This window comes from Drepanopeziza brunnea (genome assembly GCF_022702325.1).
Source record: "Drepanopeziza brunnea f. sp. 'multigermtubi' strain 214-2 chromosome Unknown ctg17, whole genome shotgun sequence".
NCBI lineage: Eukaryota > Fungi > Ascomycota > Leotiomycetes > Helotiales > Drepanopezizaceae > Drepanopeziza > Drepanopeziza brunnea.
The window spans coordinates 745,113-767,393 of record NW_027094080.1 but is presented as its reverse complement, the minus strand read 5'-3'; the positions used below and the strand labels follow the sequence as shown (position 1 = coordinate 767,393).

The 22,281-nt window shown below is 41.8% G+C and overlaps 4 protein-coding genes across 4 annotated transcripts; 2 read left to right on the top strand and 2 right to left on the bottom strand.

Moving 5' to 3' along the window:
- Positions 1–4,073: 4,073 nt before the first annotated feature.
- On the bottom strand, positions 4,074–4,679 carry L3040_008784 (uncharacterized protein; the record flags this gene model as incomplete). Its single annotated transcript, XM_066155584.1, has 2 exons — positions 4,074–4,559; positions 4,620–4,679. 2 exons carry the CDS (start codon positions 4,677–4,679, stop codon positions 4,074–4,076), a joined length of 546 nt encoding a protein of 181 aa, XP_066010320.1.
- A 943-nt stretch (positions 4,680–5,622) lies between these two features.
- Positions 5,623–7,436, top strand: L3040_008783 (uncharacterized protein; the record flags this gene model as incomplete). The annotated part of the gene is made up of 3 exons (XM_066155581.1): positions 5,623–5,953; positions 6,011–6,331; positions 6,415–7,436. 3 exons carry the CDS (start codon positions 5,623–5,625, stop codon positions 7,434–7,436), a joined length of 1,674 nt encoding a protein of 557 aa, XP_066010319.1.
- Positions 7,437–11,559: 4,123 nt separating this feature from the next.
- L3040_008782 (uncharacterized protein) lies at positions 11,560–12,123 on the bottom strand (the record flags this gene model as incomplete). The annotated part of the gene is made up of 2 exons (XM_007295295.2): positions 11,560–11,892; positions 12,013–12,123. 2 exons carry the CDS (start codon positions 12,121–12,123, stop codon positions 11,560–11,562), a joined length of 444 nt encoding a protein of 147 aa, XP_007295357.2.
- Positions 12,124–13,058: 935 nt separating this feature from the next.
- L3040_008781 (uncharacterized protein) lies at positions 13,059–14,284 on the top strand (the record flags this gene model as incomplete). Its single annotated transcript, XM_007295294.2, has 6 exons — positions 13,059–13,324; positions 13,377–13,462; positions 13,518–13,628; positions 13,679–13,833; positions 13,903–14,002; positions 14,181–14,284. 6 exons carry the CDS (start codon positions 13,059–13,061, stop codon positions 14,282–14,284), a joined length of 822 nt encoding a protein of 273 aa, XP_007295356.2.
- Between the last annotated feature and the right edge of the window lie 7,997 nt (positions 14,285–22,281).

The following is a 22,281-nucleotide window of genomic DNA, read 5'->3' as shown; positions in this document are numbered from 1 at the left end:
CTGCATTTTGTACTTTGGATTTTGCATTTTGCAATTTGTACTTTGTATTATTAGCATTTTATATTATGCACTCTGCATTATATACTTTGGATTCTGCATTCTGCACTTAGCATTTTGTATTGCTAGCATTTTGCATTCTGCACGTTGCATTTTTTATTCTGCATTCTGCATTCTGCATTTTGTACTTTAGATTCTGCATTCTGCATTTTATATTTTGCATTGCTAGCACTTTGTATTCTGCACTTTGCATTATATACTTTGGATTCTGCATTCTGCACTTAGCACTTTGCATTGCTAGCATTCTGCATTCTGCACTTCGCATTTTATACTTTGGATTCTGCATTTTGTATTTTATACTTTGGGTTCTGCATTTGGCATATAGTATTCTGCATTGCTAGCATTTTATATTTTGCATTCTGCATTTTATACTTTGGGATCTGCATTCTGAATTTTGCATTCTGCATTGCTAGTATTCTGTACTTCTGCACTTTGCATTTTATACTTTGGATTCTGCATTTTGTATTCTGCATTTCTAGCACTTTGTATTCTGCACTTTGCATTTTATACTTTAGATTCTGAATTTTGCACTTAGCACTTTGCATTGTTAGCATTCTGTACTTTGCACTTTGCATTTTATACTTTGGATTCTGCATTTTGCACTTAGCACTTTATATTCTATACTTTGCCTTATATGCAGACCCGTTATATGCAGACCCGTTACATATATACTAGCTACATACACATACTAGCTATATATATATACTAGCTACATATATATCAGTTATATGCAGACCCGTTATATATATACTAGCTATATACATAAACTAGCTATATACATATCAGCTAAATGCAAACCCGTTACATAAATACTAGCTACGTACATATACTAGCTTTATACTTTGCCTTTGCATTTCAAATTTGCTAGCATTCTGTATTCTGCATTCTGCACTTTGCAATTTGCATTCTGTATTTTGCACTTCGCATTTTGTATTTGCTAGCATTCTGCATTTGCTTGTATTCTGTATTCTGCATTTGCTTGCATTTTATATTATGCATTCTGTATTATGCATTTTATATTTGCGTGCATTCTGCATTGTGTACTTACTTATATTCTGTATTTTATAATATTCTTTATTCTGCACTTGCTTGCATTCTGCATTCTGCACTTGCTTATATTCTATATTCTATACCTTTTTATATTTTATATTCTGCACTAACGTATATTTTGTATTTTATACTTTCTTATATTTTATATTCTGTACTTGCTTGCGATCTATACTGGTTCAGAATGCCGAGTGCAGAATGCCGAGTGCAGAATGCCGAGTGCAGAATGCCGAGTGCAGAATATAAAAAAGGACGCCGGTGTAAAACGCAAATGCAAAATGCGAAAGAGTATGCGGGTGCAGAATGCAGAATGCAAGTGCAAAATACAGCATGTAAAATACCGAGTGTAAAATGCAAAAGAGAATGCAAGTGCAGAATGCAAAATGGAAGTGCAGAATGCAGAATGCCGAGTGCAAAATGCCGAGTGCAGAATATGAAAAAGGACGCCGGTGTAAAACGCAAGTGCAAAATACGAAAGAATATACGGGTGCAGAATGCAAAATGCGAGTGCAAAATACAGCATACAGAATACCGAGTGCAAAATGCAAAAGAAAATGCGAGTGCAGAATACAAAATGCAAGTGCAGAATACAAAATAAAAGTGCAGAATACAAAATGCGAGTGCAAAATGCAAAATGCGAGTACAAAATGCGAGTGCAGAATGCCGAATGCAAAATATAAAAAAGGATGCGGATGCAGAATGCAAAATGCGAGTGCAAAATACAAAATAAGAGTGCAGAATGTAAAATGCGAGTATAAAGTGCCGAATGCAAAATGCAAGTGCAGAATACAAAATGAAAGTGCAGAATACAGAATGCGAGTGCAGAATGCAGAATGCGAATACAAAATGCGAGTATAGAATATGAAAAAGGACGCCGGTGCAAAACGCAAGTGCAGAATACGAAAGAATATGCGGGTACAGAATGCAAAATGCAAGTGCAAAATATAGCATGCAGAATACCGAGTGCAAAATGCAAAAGAGAATGCGAGTGCAGAATGCAAAATGCAAGTGCAGAATATAAAATAGAAGTGCAGAATACAGAATGCGAGTGCAGAATGCAGAATGCGAGTACAAAATGCGAGTGCAGAATGCCGAATGCAAAATATAAAAAAGAACGCCGGTGCAAAACGCGAGTATAAAATGCAAAAGAGTATGCGGATGCAGAATGCAGAATGCAGAATGCAGAATGCAGAATGCAAAGTGCAAAATGCAAAGTGCAAAGTGCAAAGTGCAAAGTGCAAAGTGCAGAGTGCAGAGTGCAAAGTGCAGAATGCCGAATGCAGAGTGCAGAGTACAGAGTGCAAAGTGCAGAGTGCAGAGTGCAGAGTGCAGAGTGCAGAGTGCAGAGTGCAGAGTGCAGAATGCAGAATGCAGAATGCAGAATGCAAAAAAGGATGCGGATGCAGAATGCAAAATGCGAGTGCAAAATACAAAATAAGAATGCAAAATGCAAAATGCGAGTGAAAAGTGCCGAATGCAGAATGCGAATGCAGAATGCCGAATGCAAAATGTGAAAGAAGATGCGAGTGCAGAATGCTATTGCAGAATGCTATTGCAGAATGCTATTGCAGAATGCTATTGCAGAATGCTATTACAGAATGCAAAAGAGGATGCGAATGCAGAATGCAGAATGCGAGTATAGAATACAAAATAGAAGTGCAGAATTCAAAATGCGAGTGCAGAATGCGAATGCAGAATGCCATTGCAGAATGCCACTGCAGAATGCCACTGCAAAATGCCATTGCAAAATGCCATTGCAAAATGCCACTGCATGCCATTGTAAAATGCCATTGTAGAATGCCATTGTAAAATGCCATTGCAGAATGCCATTGCAGAATGCCATTGCAGAATGCCATTGCAGAACCCTGCAGAGCCCTGCAGAACCCGACTGCAGAACGCAATTGCAGAACACGATTGCAGAACGCGACTGCAGAACGCGACTGCAGAAGCCTGCAGAATCCTATTGCAGAACCCGATTGCAGAACGCCATTGCAGAATACAGAAAAGGTACAATTCGGATATGTTGTGCGGAACAGGCATGCCTAAGGTTCCACCCAAGCTATATCTCATGTGACCTCGCCTAGTAGCGCCCTTGGCGCACTGGAGCTCTTAGGTACATATTCATAGATCCTGACGAGCTTCCTAGATAGAATATACCAAGCTTCATTCAATCTGCAAAATCTCCTCCTGATCCTAGTGCCAGTCAGTACTACAGGATAGGCATAGATTACGATTGCAAATTACGATTGCAGAACGCGATTGCAGAACCCTGTAGCAAAACCCTGCAGAACGCGATTGCAGAACCCGATTGCAAAACGCGACTGCAGAACCCTGCAAAACCTTATTACAGAACCCGACTGCAGAACGCTATTGCAGAATACAAAAAAGGTACAATTCGGATAAGCATAGATTACGATTGCAAATTACGATTGCAAAACGCGATTGCAGAACGCGACTGCAGAACGCGACTGCAGAATTTAGAAAAGGTAGAATCCGGATAGGTATAGATTACGATTGCAAATTACGATTGCAGAACGCGACTGCAGAACCCTGCAGCAAAACCCTGCAGAACGCGACTGCAGAACGCGACTGCAGAACGCGACTGCAGAACCCTGCAGAACCCTACTGCAGAACCCGACTGCAGAACGCTATTGCAGAATACAGAAAGGGTACAATTCGGATAGGCATAGATTACGATTGCAAATTACGATTGCAAAACGCGACTGCAGAACCCGACTGCAGAACCCGACTGCAGAATACAGAAAAGATAGAATCCGGGTAGGTATAGATTACGATTGCAAATTACGAGTGCAAAACGCGAATGCAGATTGCGAAAGAGGATGCGGGTGCAGACCATAAACGATAGTGCAGAATGCGGATGAGTATGCAGAATAAACCATCTGCTCAAATTTCTATCCACCTTTGCCCTAATCATAGCTCGCATCTTATATCCAGCCACCGATGCTAGCTTAAATCGCCTCAGGTGCCCACTTGACCGCGACGTATCCAGCCTTCTGCGCAACATCTTCCTGATCCTGATTGCTCTTGATAAGTATACATCTTGTGTTGTTTCCTTTCGCGCAAGTCTCGCCACATGCGAAATGCCGATCCTCTTCGCCCTTCGTTCGTGTCACTGTGTATAGACACACCCATTTGCCTTGCAACGCCGGCGCCCGCATCCTCTCCTCCATCTCCGAGTAATTCTCCGCGCCTGCAGCCATAACCGTAACGGCGAGAAACAGGCTGGAAATATCCTCATCAGCCACGGACCGGTCGGGTCTGAAACAAACGAGTTCTGCAGCGAAAGTGTAGACGCTGGTCTGCCACTGGCTGGCCTTTTGATCCTCCTTCGCGTCGTCGCGCTCTATCGTCAACTGCTTGATGAGTTCGTCCTTTTGAACGACCTCGGATCTTAGGCGCGCGAAATTCTGGAAGGCGAGTCCTAACTCTTGGTGCTGGCGCGGAAACAGGTCAGCGTGCAAAGCTTGAAGATAGTTAAGGGCGGATCCATCTACTATTTCGTCGGTTTTCTGAACCAGTGCATCGACCTCCGGATCGCCCGTCGGGCTCGCCATCCTTTGAATCTGGGGCTAAGCAGCCGGCGGGGTTGTAGAAAAAGGGGCGACGGTGGTGATGGACCTTCGTAATTGTAAAGGTGTAAATGCGAAAATTTCTGACTGCGATAGAAGAGTTGGAATGGAGAGGTTAAGATGGAGAAACCGGAACGGAGAATCGAAGACGGAGAATCGAGTAAAACGGGTAAAGAAATGAAGCAAAAAGTAGGAACAAAGATTCACTAAAGAAGGAAGGAGAAGAAACGTAGAAGTGGAAGGAGCGAAGGTCGAAGGTGAAAATGTCCTGGCTGGCAAAATAGAAAAGAAGGGACAAGGACGGGGGTTGAGTGATAGGAGATAGGAGGATTAAGAAAAAGGTGCGAAGATTGAGATCATGGAGAAATGTAAGCGGTACGAAGAAATCTCCGCCTTCATGTAGCTATGAAGGAAAGAAGGGCCGCCTGCTTCCGATCTCTCGTCTCTGTCTCTCTGTCTTTACCTATTCTCTTCGTAACACCAACACTTTCACCATCTCTCGCGATCCCAACTCTCCGCGCGCACAATTCTACCGCCACCGCTATAGCATTCAACGACGGGATTCAGCGGCGGGATTCAGCGACGGGATTCAGCGACGGGATTCAGCGACGGCGACGAGGACGAAGACGAGGACGGGGACGAGGACGGGGACGGGGGCGGCGACGACGTCCTATTATCCTTTGGAAACCTGCTGCTAGAGATCCGTATTCCCACGACTGTCCCATCATTCTCCTGCGATAGCCTCTCGATATCCAATAAAGACGACCAGACGACCAGACGACCAAACGAACTTCTATCCCGACTCTTGCCACAGCTCTGCTCATCCGCAGATTCTTCAATTCAGTTTATCGCCGTCTGCGCTCGCGAGAACTCAATCTATACAAACCGTCCCCGATAACAAGCGACTTTCTACGAGATCGCGGCCCAAATGGGAGGGTTTTCCTGGGTCTATTTCCAGTCCTTCACCGGCCTCGACGATGAAGAGTATGCTACCGTCAAGGAAAAGATGAAGGTGCTATACAACCTTTACGTAGCACCATACGAGGATCGCCACTTCAATAGCAAGAAAGTCGGCGTGCCGTTGAAGCAAGAGTTTACGCAGAAGACGCTCAGCTGCATCCAAGAAGCTCGAGGAGCTGGAGATCTCACGAAAGAAGAGATCCAGACTTTGACTAGGCATATCGGCATGTATGCTAGTAAGATGAAGGCGGCACATAAGGTTCAAGCGGTATCCAAGGTCCAGGATCAAAAGTGGTCCGGTAAGCTTTTATGCTTGAGTACGACTCGGGAAGGGATTCTTTCTGACGCATCTATAGTTCTTAAGGAAATGAAAGGACAAGAGATGAGAGCTAAAGAGGCAGATCTCGAGACAGATCTCGAGACAGAGGGAGAGGGGGTGGAGGAGGAAGAGATAGAGCCCGACACAGAGCCCGATACAGAACCCGATACAGAGCTCGAGAAAATGATCACCTCGCCCGTTCGACGGCCTACGGAAGTGACAAGACAAGCCAATAAAAAGCACAAGACTCGCAAGAGGGTGGTGGTAGAACAAGCCGACAAAAGGCACAAGACACACAAGAGGGTGGTGGTAGAGCGAGCCAACAAAAAACAGAAGGTGGTCGGTAATAAAAATACAGGTACAGATCCAAGTGACTTGATGCCCTCGTCTCCACGATGTTCGTATTGCAGCATCATATGACAAAGCAGCTAACTCTTGCAGGGACAAACTCGGAGACGACAATAGATATCAACGAGGAATTCATGATCCAGTCTCCAAATACAATCCAACGTCGGTACTCGCGGCTTGGGCGAGACACGACGCCTATCGAAATCCCTTTCTCGAAGGTATCCTCCTTTACCGATACCGAACTATCGAGTCCAGCTCAGTATACACCGAGTCTTCGACCGCGAACAACTATTGAGCCTCCTGCGGTTCTTTTATCAAACGAAACCCCTTCTACTAGCGCCCAAGCCACAATTCTTTCTTCACAGCAGCTTGTTCATGCTCATCCGCCGCTTTTGTATAAAGCAGCATCTTTTGCCAGTACCAAAGCATCAGGTCTTTTGTCGCAGCAGCCTGTTCACACTAATGCGGCTCTTTTGCATCACCGAGCAGCACCTTCTGCCAGGACCCAAGCAGCAAGTGTTTCTTCGCAACAGCTTCTTCATACTGATACGGCTCGTTTGCATCAGGCTGCAGCTTCTACCAAGACCCAAGCAGCAAGCATTCCTTCGCAACAGCATGTTTCCGATGACACGACTATGATGCATAAAACGGTACTTTCTACCCGGATCCAAGCAGCAAGTGTTCCTTCGCAACAGCATGGTTCCGATGATATAACTATGATGCATAAGACGGCACCTTCTGCCACCACTCAAGCAACACATCCTCATCGACAGGATCCGGTTCCTCTTCTGCAAACCTCTTTCCCTACTCGCACAACACATTCCCGAGGCTCATCTATTTTAGATGTCGGCCGTCGTAAAACAGCTCTTTCAACGAATACTGTTTTGCGAAACAAAATGCCGGCCAAATCTCTATTCACCAACACGTCGGATCCCAAGGTACAGGCTAAGGATACTTCGGTCCAAGACATTCATGCGGCTGCTTCAGAGAAGCCCATATCTGGGGCCGCATTCGATCCGAAAACTTCTCTACTTGCCGGGGGCCTGCGGAGGAGCCATCAAGGAGTCAGCGATTCTCTTTGGGGGGCGAAAGGACGCGAGTCAAGTACTGACTAGTATTGATAAACCGTGCTTTGCGTGCAACAGAAGAGGCTTGAAGAGAGGTAGCTTGGCTAAGTGTTAAAGCAAGTAGCAAATATCCATGTAGCAATATTACGGAGGTTCAAATGAAGGTGTCTGCTTCGGGTCACTTCTATCGATTTGCACTTGGTTGTATCTGAGGCACATCAAGCTCGCCAACGCCCCTTTAGCTAAGCGAGGAATTGATCAACCCGTGCTATCCTTGACGCCCTGTTTTTAATTCCCAGGAGGGGTATATTAGCTGTAATGCGGCGACGCTACGGAACGGCCCGTTTGCTATCGAAATGTATTGTTTGTTGCACGTCGCAGTTTTCGAGAAACCGGGTCGCTGGAACCAGATGACGGCGAAGCTGAGGATCTGTTGCACGTCGCAATTCTTTCTCTTTTTTAGCAGCGCCAGAATATCCACATTGGACCGAGAGTCCAGTTTGTTGCACGTCGTGATTCTCTTACGCCACGCTCGTTACGGATGGTTCCCCCCCGCTTGAAACTCTGTTGCACGTCGCAGTTGGAGCAATGTAGAGAACTACTACCAGTTGTAGTTGTATACTCGTTCGTGCGTGCGGCCAGCATATCTCTATCCATGCCGCAGATCCTCTTACACTAAAAGCGTTGGGGCTGGGCCGCTGCCTGCTTGGTGGGCCGCACATGGAGTATTGCTAAATTTCGGATAACATGGATGATCTACGGCATAGAGATAGACAGATATGCTGGCCGCACGAGTCCCTGATCTCGTAATCGCAGGCATACAATCAAGCCTTACTAATGTTGATCAACGGGCTAGAATAATGCAAGAAGCAATAGATCTATGCGCTCATCAGCCATAAAATGAGTTCCTTCCTCTTCATCATCCTCATCTCACTTTGCCCACAGCCCAACCCGAACCTTCCCTCGGCCCGAGCCGGGCTGAATTGCCAGTAATTTCTTTATATACCTGCACACTATTCATCGTTCCATCGAAATAGCACATATAGCTCAGTGGTTACATACCGGGAGTTAGTACTGTCCGAGGATTAGAATATCCAGCCTGATAAATCCCATCGGGAAAAGCCTCTCTACTAAGATTTGGTTAAATAGAACCCACCATATCATAGGGGGGTGCTTGAACGTAAGTGTTTTTTGTCTTTCCTTTTCCCTTAATTTTTTTCTTTTTTGCTTGCTTGAGAATAAACAAACATCAGAACAAAATTGTCGCTTCTTACAATCTAAACTATTGCTTCATGCACTTCAAAGTCTAATCTACCACCGACGAGATTATAGCATTCAACAAGTCAACATCTGGCAAGCCATTTCCCTTTTATAATCTTTGCTATTGCTTCATGCACTTCAAAGTCTAGTCCTCCATCGACGAGACTACGGCTTCCAACAAGTCAACATCTGGCAAGCCATTTTTTCCCTTTTACAATCTGTGCTATTGCTTCATGCACTTCAAAGTCTAGTCCTCCATCGACGAGACTACGGCATCCAACAAGTCAACATCTGTCAAGTCATCTCAGTTTTTCATGTCAATCCCGTCAAGAACCCCGATTAAAGTATCCGATAAAAAGGATATCAGCGAGTCGGACGCTGGGTATATCACAACATTCCATTTGGACATTGCATTAGGACATTGCACTCGGACTAAATATACTTACTGTATTAAGAGATAAAGAAGAAAGGCGGGAAAATGAGGAGAGTAACGGAGGAACAGAAGCGCGAAGACCTTAAGGAAGCCAGAGAGCCAGAGAGCCAGAAAGCCAGAGAGCCAGAGAGCCAGAGAGCCAGAGAGCCAGAGAGCCAGAGAGCCAGAGAGCCAGAGAGCCAGAGAGCCAGAGAGCCAGAGAGCCAGAGGGCTTGAACATCAAAAAGAATATTCGAGATTGGCGAAAAAACTCTGCGCCAGCCCTCATAGCTGCACCAACTGTCGCTGAAAATTAAAGGACGGCTGGAGGGCCAGGGCCAGAGGGCCAGAGGGCGAGGGCCCAGAGGAAGCCAGCGGCCAGATAGCCAGCAGGCCACATAACCAGCAGGCCAGGAAGATAAAAAGAAGGAGACAAAAGGATACAGAAAGAGAAGTATAAAGCAATACAGATGCACTCATCTATGTGTCGGCTGCCTGCGCCGCTACATTAATGCAGACCCATTCGCTTAAAGCCGTCGGAGAGAAGAAAGCCTTGGATACTCTGCAATATATATTGCAACTTCCGCAGCGGTCGAATCATATGCAGAAAAGGCGACTCAGCTGAGACTTGGTTGCAATGGGAAGATAATGAGTAGTATACTATATGAGACGTTTTCTTGGAGAAGTGCTGCAAGGGCCCAAATTCCCAATCGATAGCAGCACGGCTGTAACACCTTGACAGGCTTCTACGGCCTTCTTCTATGTAACTCTATAGCTTGGCACGTCGCTGTACCTTATAGAAGGCCCTAGCGGCAGATTCCATCTGCCATCCATGATCCGCCCGACGTAAATAAATACAATGATAACAACAGGTAGTGATACAAGCGTGTCTCGGGACCGTAATCTGGCCGTTAAAGGAGCTTATAACGAAAATTTATCTGTAGCTGCTAGTGTCTCGCGGGGATCCGCTTTGGTAGTTGATGGAGCTTTTGAAACCGGCGAGAAGAATTTTTCAGCTACGGATGTATCTCGTGCAATCGATAGAGCCTTCGATGGCTCAATCGGGAAATCTTTTTCAATTTATATTGCTGATATTATAATAAGAAAGATAATAAAAAGGAATGCGGAACCTTTAATTGCTCACAGAATGCTCTGTGCGCGTACAGAATGCAAGTGTAAAAATATAAGTGCAGAGTGCAAGTATAGAATGAAAGAGTGCAAGTGCAGAATCCTAGATTGCGGAATCCTAGAGTGCAGCCTTATAATGCAGAATCTCGGGTATAATGTTTCGGATACACGTACGAAAGTATCGAGTATCAGTTCCTTATTTATGAACTGACTGTCAGGACATTGGTATGACGCTTGAAATGCATGGCTCTGTTTAGGCCATTCCCTTTGGCCTCGCTTATGCGATTGGACCTGATTCACATGTATTTAAGAGCACCCACTTCTTCATTACACGACCTCATCACAAGTTATGGGAAATATTTCTAATTATATAGATAGCTACGTATATCATTAGCTAGAGAAGAATTAAGAATCATGCATATGACTCAATATTAAAAGAAAAGCTATTTTATAATACTTTATACCTCAAAAGATACGCCGGAGCCGAGTTTTTTGAATCACGGGTGCAGAATCTCGAGTGCAGAGTCTCGTATCCATAATCTAAAGCTCCTATATATCTGCTAATAATTGTCGCTCTCTCTAGATTTATTTTATATGCCTTTCTTCTTCTGCAGCGTATACACCGAGTACAGACTTTAAGGGTTTAATACATGCTATGTGCTGGACACACCCAGACTTTACACTGCATACAGTTCACGCGTATCGTCGACGATCATTTGGACTTTGCCGGCCCCATCGAGCGGCGACAGCTAGTTTTAAGCTGCAAAGGATGAGTGGTGCGATACTGCGATGTAATTCTTTAAAGAGTTTTCCGCGGCCAAAGAGCGAGTGCAGAATGCAGAGTCTATATGATACAAAAACTTAGAGGAAAAAATTCTCAGTGCACAGTCTTAAGTGGAGGTTATATACAAGCTAATCTAAAAATACACATACAGATAAGCGAAATCCTTTCGTTTATCTTGGGGTGTGTATACAAAAAGGTTAAACATAATCTATAAAAAGATGGGTAATAAAGTAGAAAAGAAAGGAGTTTTTTTTTTTCGATAAGTTGAGTTCTAATACTAAAAAATCGGTCTAAGCAACGCTATTGATTTCTTTCCTTCCTTCTTCCTCTCCAGCTATAACACTATTATAAAGCTCCAATTCCTTTTACAAACCAGAAAAAAAAAAGACTAATTAAGAATAAGCCATTTTATAAGAGCTTGCTCTTCCAAACATTTTAAAGTAAGACTCTCCAATCGCGTCGCCACTTCCCATTCTCTTTCGGTATGATATTCATCATCTAAGCAATTGATTGCCTCTAGAAGGGCTTCAAATGCTTTCATTTTAGACTCCCACCCCCAGAGACGAAGTCCGAGTCTATCCAAAATTTCAATCCTCTGATCGATCCGTGATTGGTCTGGTGGAGTCGCTAGCCCCCCGCTCAGTAATGATGATGGAGACGGCTCCCCGCTGGCAGGTGATGATGACGACGGCTCTGGTGTTTGCGCTAGTGCTGGTTCGGGTGTTGGTGCCGGCGCTGGTGATGGGGCTGGTGATGGGGCTGGTGATGGGGCTGGTGATGGGGCTGGTGATGAGGCTGGTGAAGGGGCTGGTGATGGCGCTGGTGATGGGGCTGGTGATGGCGCTGGTGATGGCGCAGACGGTGGCGACGGTGGCGGCAGTGATGGTGACGATACGAGCAGCCGGGGTGCCAGCCGGAACCTGGCATCAATTAATCAGCATGATCATTAGCCAGCCAAGGGAGTCAAGGCGGTCAAGGCAGTCAAAGAAATCAGGGAAGTAGAGAGGGAAAGACATGATATGGATAGAGACTTACGGTACCGGCCCCCCAAACTGGGGATCTCCTCTTCTCAGCTTAGTCTTTCTGCTGGGCAGCGCGTATGAGACAGGGGTTCTGGTTCGAAGGTTCCGCGTTGGAGTGGAAGGAGTCATGATGGTGGTGTAGTGGTGTGGTGGTGTGGTGTGGTGTGGTGATGGAGTGATGGCGGTGTTGTGATGAGGGTGGTGGTGCTTAGTAGATTGAAAGCTTGGGAGAACAGAGGTTGTAGATGTCCGGTGCGACAGCTTTATACCTGTGGATGGATGGTTGATCTAGGACGAATGGGTAGTTGCGAATGGCTTATCCAGCCACTCGCTGGAGGATCAACGATAGCCAGCGACGATGGGCACAACCAGCTACGACAGATCACTTTGATGGCCAGCTGTGATGGAATACGCTGAAAGCCAGCGAGGATGGACATGAGCAACAACGATGGAATACACTGAAAGCCAGCGAGGATGGACATGAGCAGCAACGATGGAATACACTGATAGCCAGCGAGGATGGACATGAGCAGCAACGATGGAATACGCTCATAGCCAGCGAGATAAAAATGAGCAATAACGATAGAATACGCTGATGGCTAGCGAAAATAAAGATGGCCAGCAACGATGGACTGTTTTGATTCTAAGCGAAGATGAAAATGGCCAGCAACGATAAGTGTTTTGATAATAAGCGAGGATAAATATAGCCAGTAGCGATGGACTGCTTGAATAATGAACGAAAGTGAATATGCCTAGCAATGATAAATGACTCTGATAGCTGTCGAGAAAGGTTGTAGTTAGTAACGATGGATTGTTTGAATAATTATCACTCACGATGATCAAACATTTTTTTCCCTTTGAAAGTAGAGTGGTGATAGTAGTAGTGGTAATGATAGGACAACCAATCATGTGACGAGATTTTTTTTCAAAGCTCCCGGCAGCTTAGTCACAGTGCCAAGAGATTAGATGACTTGATCCCTCGGATAAATTACTCGGGCCGTTTAACTCACCAAAGATCGGGTCGGCGCCCTAGCTATGCGTCAACCTCGCGCTACATCTTTCGGATGAATGCTAAAGAAACAGCTGGATGCATCACGACTAAGGAGGAAAAAGGCGCGGAAAGAATATCAGACACACAGCCAGGCGCATCGCAATCAAGAGGGAAGCAGTTCGCAGAGAATGCCAAGGACGCAGCGAGACTCATCACCAGGGACATAGCTAAAGGCATACCAAAGACACCAGGGACACAGCTGGAAGCATCATCGTTAGAGAGGGATACAGCTGGGCGATTCATCAAGGAGATCAGGGACTTTAGGCACAACAAGGACAGGTGAGATAGTAAGGACAGCTAAGCGTATCACCAAAGATACAAAGGATACTAGTGACATAAAGGACACCAAGGACACCAAGAACACCAAGGACACCAAGGGCACAAGGGGCAGCAAGGACAGCAAGGATATCAAGGACAGTAAGAAGAGCAAGGATAGCAGGTATACTAGAGATACCAAGGACACCAAGGATAGTAAAGGCAGCTGAGCACATTAATAAGGACATCAAGGACACGAAGGACACCGAGGACAACAAGGATAGTAAGGACAGCAGAGACACCAAGGACATCAGGCATACAGCTGGACGTATTAATATTAGGAAGACACATCTAAGTGACCAAGGACACCAAGGACAGTAAAGGCAGCTGGGCATATTAATAAGGACATCAAGGACATTAAGGACATTAAGGACATCAAGGACACGAAGGACACGAAGGACACCGAAGACAATAAGGACAGCAAGGACAGCAGAGACACCAAGGACACCAGGCATACAGCTGGACGTATCAATGTTAGGAAGACACATCTAGGTGTATTACTAAGGACACCAGGGACACTATGGGTACGGAGAGAATGCTAGGGATACAGCTGGACGCATCGCATTTGGGAGGGGATGCAGTACGAAAAGAATGCCAAGAACAAATCTAGGGGTATTACCAAGGACACCAGGGACACCATGGGTACGGAGAGAATGCTAAGGACATAACTGGCATTATCGTTGGGAAGGGAAGCAGTTCGATAAAAATGCTAAGGACCAGCTCGGCGCATTACCAGTGACATCAGGGACACAGCAGGGACACAGCTAGAAACATCATCGTTGGAGAGGGAAGCAGTACGCAGAGAACACTAGGGATACAGCTGAGCGCAGCACCAAGGGCACCAGAGACACAGCTGGAGGCATCAACGTTGGAGAAGGAAGCAGCGCGAAGAAAATTCAAGGGACACAGCTAGAAGCATTATAGTTGGAGGGGGAGCAGTATAGATAAAATGTCAAGGATATTGCTAGACGTGTGACGAATTGAGTATACATTCCACCTTGGAATACAAGTGAAGTGAGAAGAAAAGAAGCAGGAAGCTCGGGAGAGCACAAAGGATATACATACATAGACACAAGCGCTAGGCTTAAATGAGTGAGCAGCTGACTGCAAGCAACATGGCAGGCTGTCATACTGCCCCCTTAGAGAGCTCTCCAAGCTCTCTCACAAGTACCCAAGTAGAATAAGGAAAAGAAAAAACAGTTTCCAACTACAATTGATCGATCGACTGGTAAGCAAAGCTAACGAATGAACGAACAGGGAAACAAACAACAAGACCACCAAACCAATCTCGAACTAGCAACAATGATACTAGACCAAGCTTCAAGTCTTGAATGGATGATAAACGGAACCGAATACAGGAGTTAGCTTACCGACATGTGTTACGCTCGAGAGCACGAGGTAAGGTCGGTAGCGAAACAATAGTTACAAAGTGGGAGCATCTAGGAGAGAGACTTGATAGATAGCTAAGCGAGAGCTAGGGATCTGGCAGATGCGTCCGAAAGTGTCTGGGTGTATTATCGGCAGCGCCAAAGATTGAATAAAGCTGATCGATGAAGCTCGAGAGAACAGAAAAAATGGGACGGAAACGTTGACCGTATCTGACAGCGGGCTGAGCGAGAGCCGAGGATCTAGCGATGGAAGATTAGCTGTGATCAGTGAAAGTCGGAAAGGCCGGCAACCGCGCTAAAGGGATCAGGCGAACCGAAGAGATCAATAAAAGACCGAGAAAAGATCAAGGGGAAAGAAGATTGAGGGGATCGAGTGAACCAACGGAAGATAAGCGAGCCGGAAATCAAAGAGATCGAGAGAAGGTGACTCACTTTTGTCAATGCGGCGTGTTCTGACAGCGCTAAAAGAGCTGGGCGTGCAAGATGTCAAAGCCGATATAGGCGGCGGTGCCGAAGGTGACGGAGAAGCTAAAAAATCCCGACAAGATCTTAGAAATGGATCTGAAGTAGCACAACGGTCGATAGCTTGAACTGATTATTCGTAGCGAGCGAGATTACTGAAAGTTGAAGATTGAAGTTCCAAATCATTAATTCATTGCTAAGAGCAAGATCGCCGGAGGAAACCCATAGCGAAGGGAAAAGAATGGCGGTCCGAGAGAAAGGAACAAAGGAGTGGATATTCGGACTGATTAAAAAAGCTCAAGAGTAGGGGATACGGTTAGTGCTGTAATATCGGAAGCACCGAGAAAAGTAAAGAAGCTCTGACAGAGTCTTTCAGGAAGAGCTTGGCGTGTATCGTGCTGACTGATAACACAGCGTATGCAAGTGTGGGCCGTATGCCATGTACTCTGTATCTGAACAGCGAGAGGAGGAAACGCTGAGCGCCTTAGAGTTTTAAGAGAGAGGAAAGCAGATCGTCTGAACTGACTGAGCCGTTTCGGAAGGAGGGAGAAGCGCTTAGAGGTCGGAGGCGCTGGATTGTAGACATTCCGTATCGTAGAAGAGTGATAGTGAGCTGTGTTAAGCAAACTCAATAATAAGGATAAAAGAAACAATAATTCATAATGGATGGGTTTACCTTTAAACTCGATTGCTTAGGAAAGAAGAAAAAATGTGAAATTATGAGTTTTGGCTGACAAGCGCCCTTGAGCTTTGATTAATATAATAAGAGCTAGCTAGCAAGCTTCTTGATCGGAAGCAGCTAAGAATAGCTTCCTAAAAAGAGGCCAGCTTTCAGAAAAATGAACTAAGATCAAAGAAGCTTAACGCTCTTAATTAGGGCTATTTGAATATATAGAATATGGGTAAGGATAGTGTTACGGCTGTCGAAGGCAGTATGATTGTATTGCTACCTAAGAGTACGCTCTATAATAAGAAAGAAAGATGAAAAGGAAAAGAAAAGAATGAGTGCGGGAGAAAAGGTCTCATAAGTAGTCTTGCCAAGACGAGAGCTTAAGGTCACGAGGTAACGTATAATATTGGATTGCTTCCAAGCGATTGGGGAATATATATTCGTAAGGGTCGTAACGGTCGTCAAAGTACTTGCAATTGCAAAACACTCGGTTTGAAAGGTATCTGAATTCTGGTTGCTCCTTAAGACCTAAAGGAGCTGATCCTTTCTATATAATTAAAAGGGATCACGTGTATTAGCTAACTAATAGGTTTACTTGTCAAGTTGGGGGTCCTTTGACTAGTGATATGCTAAGCGAAGCATGCTAAGTAACCCGTGAACTATAGTTCACGAGTGAGCTTCTTTAACTATTACCAGGGCAAAGGACCAAGTTCTTTGTAGTGTCACCAACGAGCTAATTATTCGATTTATAAAAATCTTTATATATTTAAGTAAATTATAAAATAAATAATAATAGAAACTAAATAAATCCAAAAGTAATTGGCGCAAGAAATAATTTATCTAATTATTTATTATAAAAAAGAAACCTCTTTAAATACTTCTTTTTATAAGGGATACCTTAGACCTTTTGACGAATTACTCATATTTTAATAATTTAATATAAGACGAGGACCCCCTTGAACCCCCCTTTTTACTAAGAAAACCTCAGACCCTTTTGCGAATTACTTATATTTTATAATTTATTATAAGGGGGGGACCCCTTTAAACCCCCTTTTTTACTAAGGAAACCTTAGACTCTTTTGCAAATTGCTTATATTCAATAATTTAATATAAGGGGGAGACCCCTTTAAACCCCCCCTTTTTACCAAGGAAACCTCAACCTCTTTTGCGAATTACTTATACTTAATAATTTAATATAAGGGGGGGACCCCCTTAAACCCCCCCTTTTATTGAGGAAACTTCAGACCCATTTGCAAATTACTTATATTTAATAATTTAATATAAGGGGGGGACTCCCTTAAACCCGCTTTTTTATTAAGGAAGTCCCAGACCCTTTTGCAAATTACTTATATTTAATAATTTTATATAAAAGGGGGACCCTCTTAAACCCCCCTTCTTACTAAGAAATCTTATACCCTTTTGCGAATTAATTATATTTAATAATTTATTATAAAAAGGGAATCCGTTTGAACCCCCTTTTCTAAAGAAACTCTAGACCACTTTACGAATTGCTTATATTTGATAATTTTATATAAGGGGGAGACCTTCTTAAACCCTTTTTTTTACTAAAAAATCTTATACCTTTTTGCGAATTACTTATATTTAATAATTTAATATAAAGAGGAGACCCTTTTAAACCCTCTTTTTTAATAAAGAAATCTTAAACTCTTTTGCGAATCACTTATATTTAAAGCAGCAGCGTGCGTTACGTAAGGCAGCGACGTGCGTTACGTATAGCAGCTTTACGTAAGCTACGTATAGCATCTTAGCTGCAATGCTTTAAGTATTACGTAAAGCAATGCTAGCGACGTGCGTTACGTATAGCAGCTTTACGTAGGTTACGTATGGCAGCCTTACGTAAGCTATATATAGCAGCTTAGCTGCAGTGCTTTACGTATTACGTAAGGCAGTGCTAGCGACGTGCGTTACGTGTGGTAGCCTTACGTAAGTAACGTAAGGCAGCTTTACGTAGGTTACGTGTAGCAGCCTTACGTAGGTTACGTATAGCAGCTTTACGTAGGTTACGTATAGCAGCCTTACGTAGGTTACGTATGGCAGCCTTACGTAAGCTACATATAGCAGCTTAGCTGCAGTGCTTTACGTATTACGTAAAGCAGTGCCAGCGACGTGCGTTACGTATAGCAGCCTTACGTAAGTAACGTATAGCAGCCTTACGTGGTTTACGTATAGCAGCCTTACGTAAGTTACGTGTAGCAGCCTTACGTAAGCTATATGTAGCAGCTTAGCTGCAATGCTTTACGTATTACGTAAGGCAATGCTAGCGACGTGCGTTACGTGTAGCAGCCTTACGTAAATAACGTGTAGCAGCTTTACGTAGTTTACGTATAGCAGCCTTACGTAGGTTACGTGAGGCAGCTTTACGTAAGCTATCTGTAGCAGCTTAGCTGCAGTGCTTTACGTATTACGTAAGGCAGTGCTAGCGACGTGCGTTACGTATAGCAGCTTTACGTAGGTTACGTGTAGCAGTCTTACGTAGGTTACGTATAGCAGCCTTACGTAAGTTACGTATAGCAGCTTAGCTGCAGTGATTTACGTATTACGTAAAGCAGTGCTAGCGACGTGCGTTACGTAAAGCAGCGACGTGCGTTACGTGTAGCAGCTTTACGTAGGTTACGTATAGCAGCTTTACTTAGATTACGTGTAGCAGCCTTACGTACGGCAGAATTGATAGCGGTAGCTAAATTAAGCTTAGCTGTGTTTCATATTTAATTCGAGCCGACCTTTTCCGAAAAAAGTTCAATAGATTAATATAGAATAAAAGTCTTAGCACGCTCAGAAATCCTGTCAGATCGGTATAGAATAGTCTTACGTGATTAGATAACTAACTACCACAACTATTGGATGACTAATCACCACAACCACTAGAATTTATCTTAGGTCACCGTTGGTAACAACTACTAGCTAGTTAAGGTCGATATAAGTATACCGACACTGTAAACACCCTGCCTGATAGGGTACCTGCCATGGCCATTAAGGCCATATTAAACGGACCTATCTTCTATAAAAGGGCACACATCTCTTAGCTAAAACAATCAACGAGCTTTCCACTTATCTTTTTCGGCATTTCTTTTGTAAGATTATAAAGTCTAGCTTCAAAGCCAGGCTTTTATACGGCATATCTTTTTGAATGCTTTTATATTAATGACTTACGCAAGGATTTAAACCTTTAGTCTTTATTTTTATACAACTTATTATAATCGCTTAATTCGCAGTCAAGTTGACTTTCGTTTATTATTTAGCCTTTTTTACATTTTATAATTACAATTTCAAAACAATCAAAACCTTATTCTCGATAAGTTCGGATACCGAAACGCCGCAATAGCCGAAGTGTAATATTTCGGCTCTTTAACAAAAACTCTTTTTTATTATTAATAAGAAAGAATTTTCATTTATTAATAAAAATACCTTTTTATACTTTAGCTTTTATTTTGAATTAAAGCAATTAACATAATCCGGAGTTATTAGCGAAGCTAATCAATTGATTCTTAAGTTTTTTATAATTTTAATCTTGATTATTAATTTACTTTTGCAAAAAGTTTATTTTTTTTAATTTCGGATCGAGAATATCTTGCGAAAGTTATTTATTTAACTTGTAAACCCGGTTCACGAATCAAAATCAAACAATTTAAAAACTTTTTATCAACTCGATCATTTTTAATACATATATATATCTGATCTTTAAAATACTGAAAACTTTTCTAAGATTTCTAATATCGAAGTCGGCGCCGAGTCACCTCTTTTTTCGTTAGAATCTTTTAAATTTATTAAATCTTTTAATCGTATTTTTATAAGCTTTAAATTATCTTCATCTTACTTCGACTTTTAACCGGAACCTTTACTTTTATCGAAAACACTTGCTTCGGAAATGCTTTTTAAAATCAACATCAGTTTTAAGATCTATACTACTCTTTTTCCTTTTGCTCTTTTACTAAGCCTTGCGCTAGTTATAATCGACTTTGCTATCCTTTACGCTTTTATAACTACTCGCATATTATTGCTAAGTGCTTTAAAAGCTCTTTGATTTAATAGTGCTAATATCACCGACTTTATCGAGAAGTACGAAAAGACTTATAATAACTTTAATATCTTTAAAGACGATCGGTTCGTTAAGCTTCTTCGTTATTACGATAACTTTCGCAAAAAGGTTATTAAAAGCTTGCTCGAATAAAAAGCTAAGAAAGATTAAGCTGCTTTTATTAAAGCTTTAAAAGCTGAGTTTCGTAAAAACGATACTTAATAGATTAAAGACTCGATCGCTTTCTTACGAGAATTTATTATACAAAAACGAAATATTAATAACTTGAAAAACTATTATCGCACTTTCTTTCGAGTCTCCGAAAAGCTTACTTTAATGCACTTCTTAAGCAAGACCGAACAAAGCCGCTTATTCTTTCTCGGATTACTCGTCGAAATCCGAAACAAAACGATTAAGCATTATAAAGTCGACGAATTCGATTTAGATTTTTATGCCGCTTTCGACGACTTCGTTGCATTCGCTTTTAAAATCGATTAAAATGCTAAGACTATCGAAGTTATAAATCGAAAAAAGTCTTTTTTAATCAATTTTATTAAAGATATTCGGACTTTAATTAAAAAGCATACCGAGCTAGCTAGCGTACTTGAGTCTATTAAAAAAGCTTTAATAATAGTGCCGTTTATTCGTGAACTACGGTTTACGAATAAAAAAAAAGAAATTGATAAAGTAAGTTTTATAATTAAAAAGTTTTTTAATTTGCAAATTAATGCGATCTATAATCGAATTGATTATTTCGAAAACCAAATCGCTAACTTAACTTTCCGACGCTTTATTTAATCTTAGCTTTAAGTTCGATTCGAAGACTACGACGAAGCTTTTATTAAGTATACCGCTTAAAATACTCGAAGTAAAGTCAGCTTCGAAAGTAGAGTTTATATTATTATTATCGGCTACGGACTATAAAAACGAAAAAGAAAAAGAAGTAAAAGATACGAAAACTAAATACAAGATTATAACTTTTGCGAGAACTTTAAAGATACAACTTAAGCTTTTTATTAATACCGAAATGAATATAAAGCTTTTAAAAACATAGTTAATAAAAGATGTATTTATATTAATAATTACGAACGCTTTTGCTTAAGACTTAAGAAGATTAATGCTTTTATTATTTAAAAGAAATAAAGAAAGACTTAATTTAAATTTATCGTGCTAGACGTTTATAAGACGGAATAAAACAATATCTTAGAAAATCGACTTACTAGCGGACTTAAGACTTATAAACACTTGCTCTTTTATTAACAACCAATTTAACAATTAGCTTAGTATCAGCTCGATCAAAATGCTTAGCAATCAACCAATTAGCCAAAAGAGCTTACTATTATCTTTAAAAGATTAGTCGATATTAAAAATATTAATATTATAAGATAGATTAATACGCTTAATTATTTATCTAATATAAAAGTTGCTTCGGTCGAAATCAACGCTATTGCAAAAGACAAAGCTAAGAAGCTTTTTTCGCTTTCGAAAAGATCTAAGCTTATTAAAATCAAGAAAAATATTCGATAACAAAAAGAAAAGAACTACGGCACTTTTAAAGTTCGTGCTTTTTAAGAATCGAGTATTGCTATAAAGATAAACTTAAAAGATAAGTTGTTCGATAATGTAATTGAAAAAAAGTCTTTTAAACCTTTTAAACTAGTTAAAGCCGACGAAGCTATAAAAGATATAAAAAAAGAAGTTAAGATTACTTAGCGAGTGTTAAAAAGAAAGAAGAAAAGGACTTATAAACGAAAGAAGTTTATTAACTTTTACGTTACTATTAAAGCTTAAAAAAAAGCAATAGCGGCGATTATAAAATCGAGAATCGAAGTTTAAATTGAAGATCTGTTCGAACTCAGCTTTCGCTTCGACAAGCTATTAAGCCATTATATTTTAATAGTTTTTAATACTAAAAAAAACGTAAAAGTCTTTTAAAGTAAGCTTATTCTTATAATCGCTTTAACTATTAGACGTTTAAGTCGGAATGAAGAAGGCAAGCTAAACTTCTTAACGATTTAAATTCGCAAACAACTTATCGCTCGCAATTGCTTCGAAGTAGCGATAAAGACTTTAAAAGTTTTTATTAATATCGACGATATAATTAAAAGCAGATCTTTTTTCGATAATAGATCTAAAGTCAATGTTATAAACAAAAAGGTAATTAAGATAACTAAACTACTTATTATAACGGATCGAGCTTTAATTTATATAATCGTATTCGAAGATCTTTATAATTTCGATAAGTAAATAAACGACGTCGAAGTTATTATTAACGGAATTATTAACTACGCCGATTTCTTTATTATTAATAATAGCAATCACGAAGTTATCTTAAATATACTTTTCTTTTTAAAATCTTAACTTT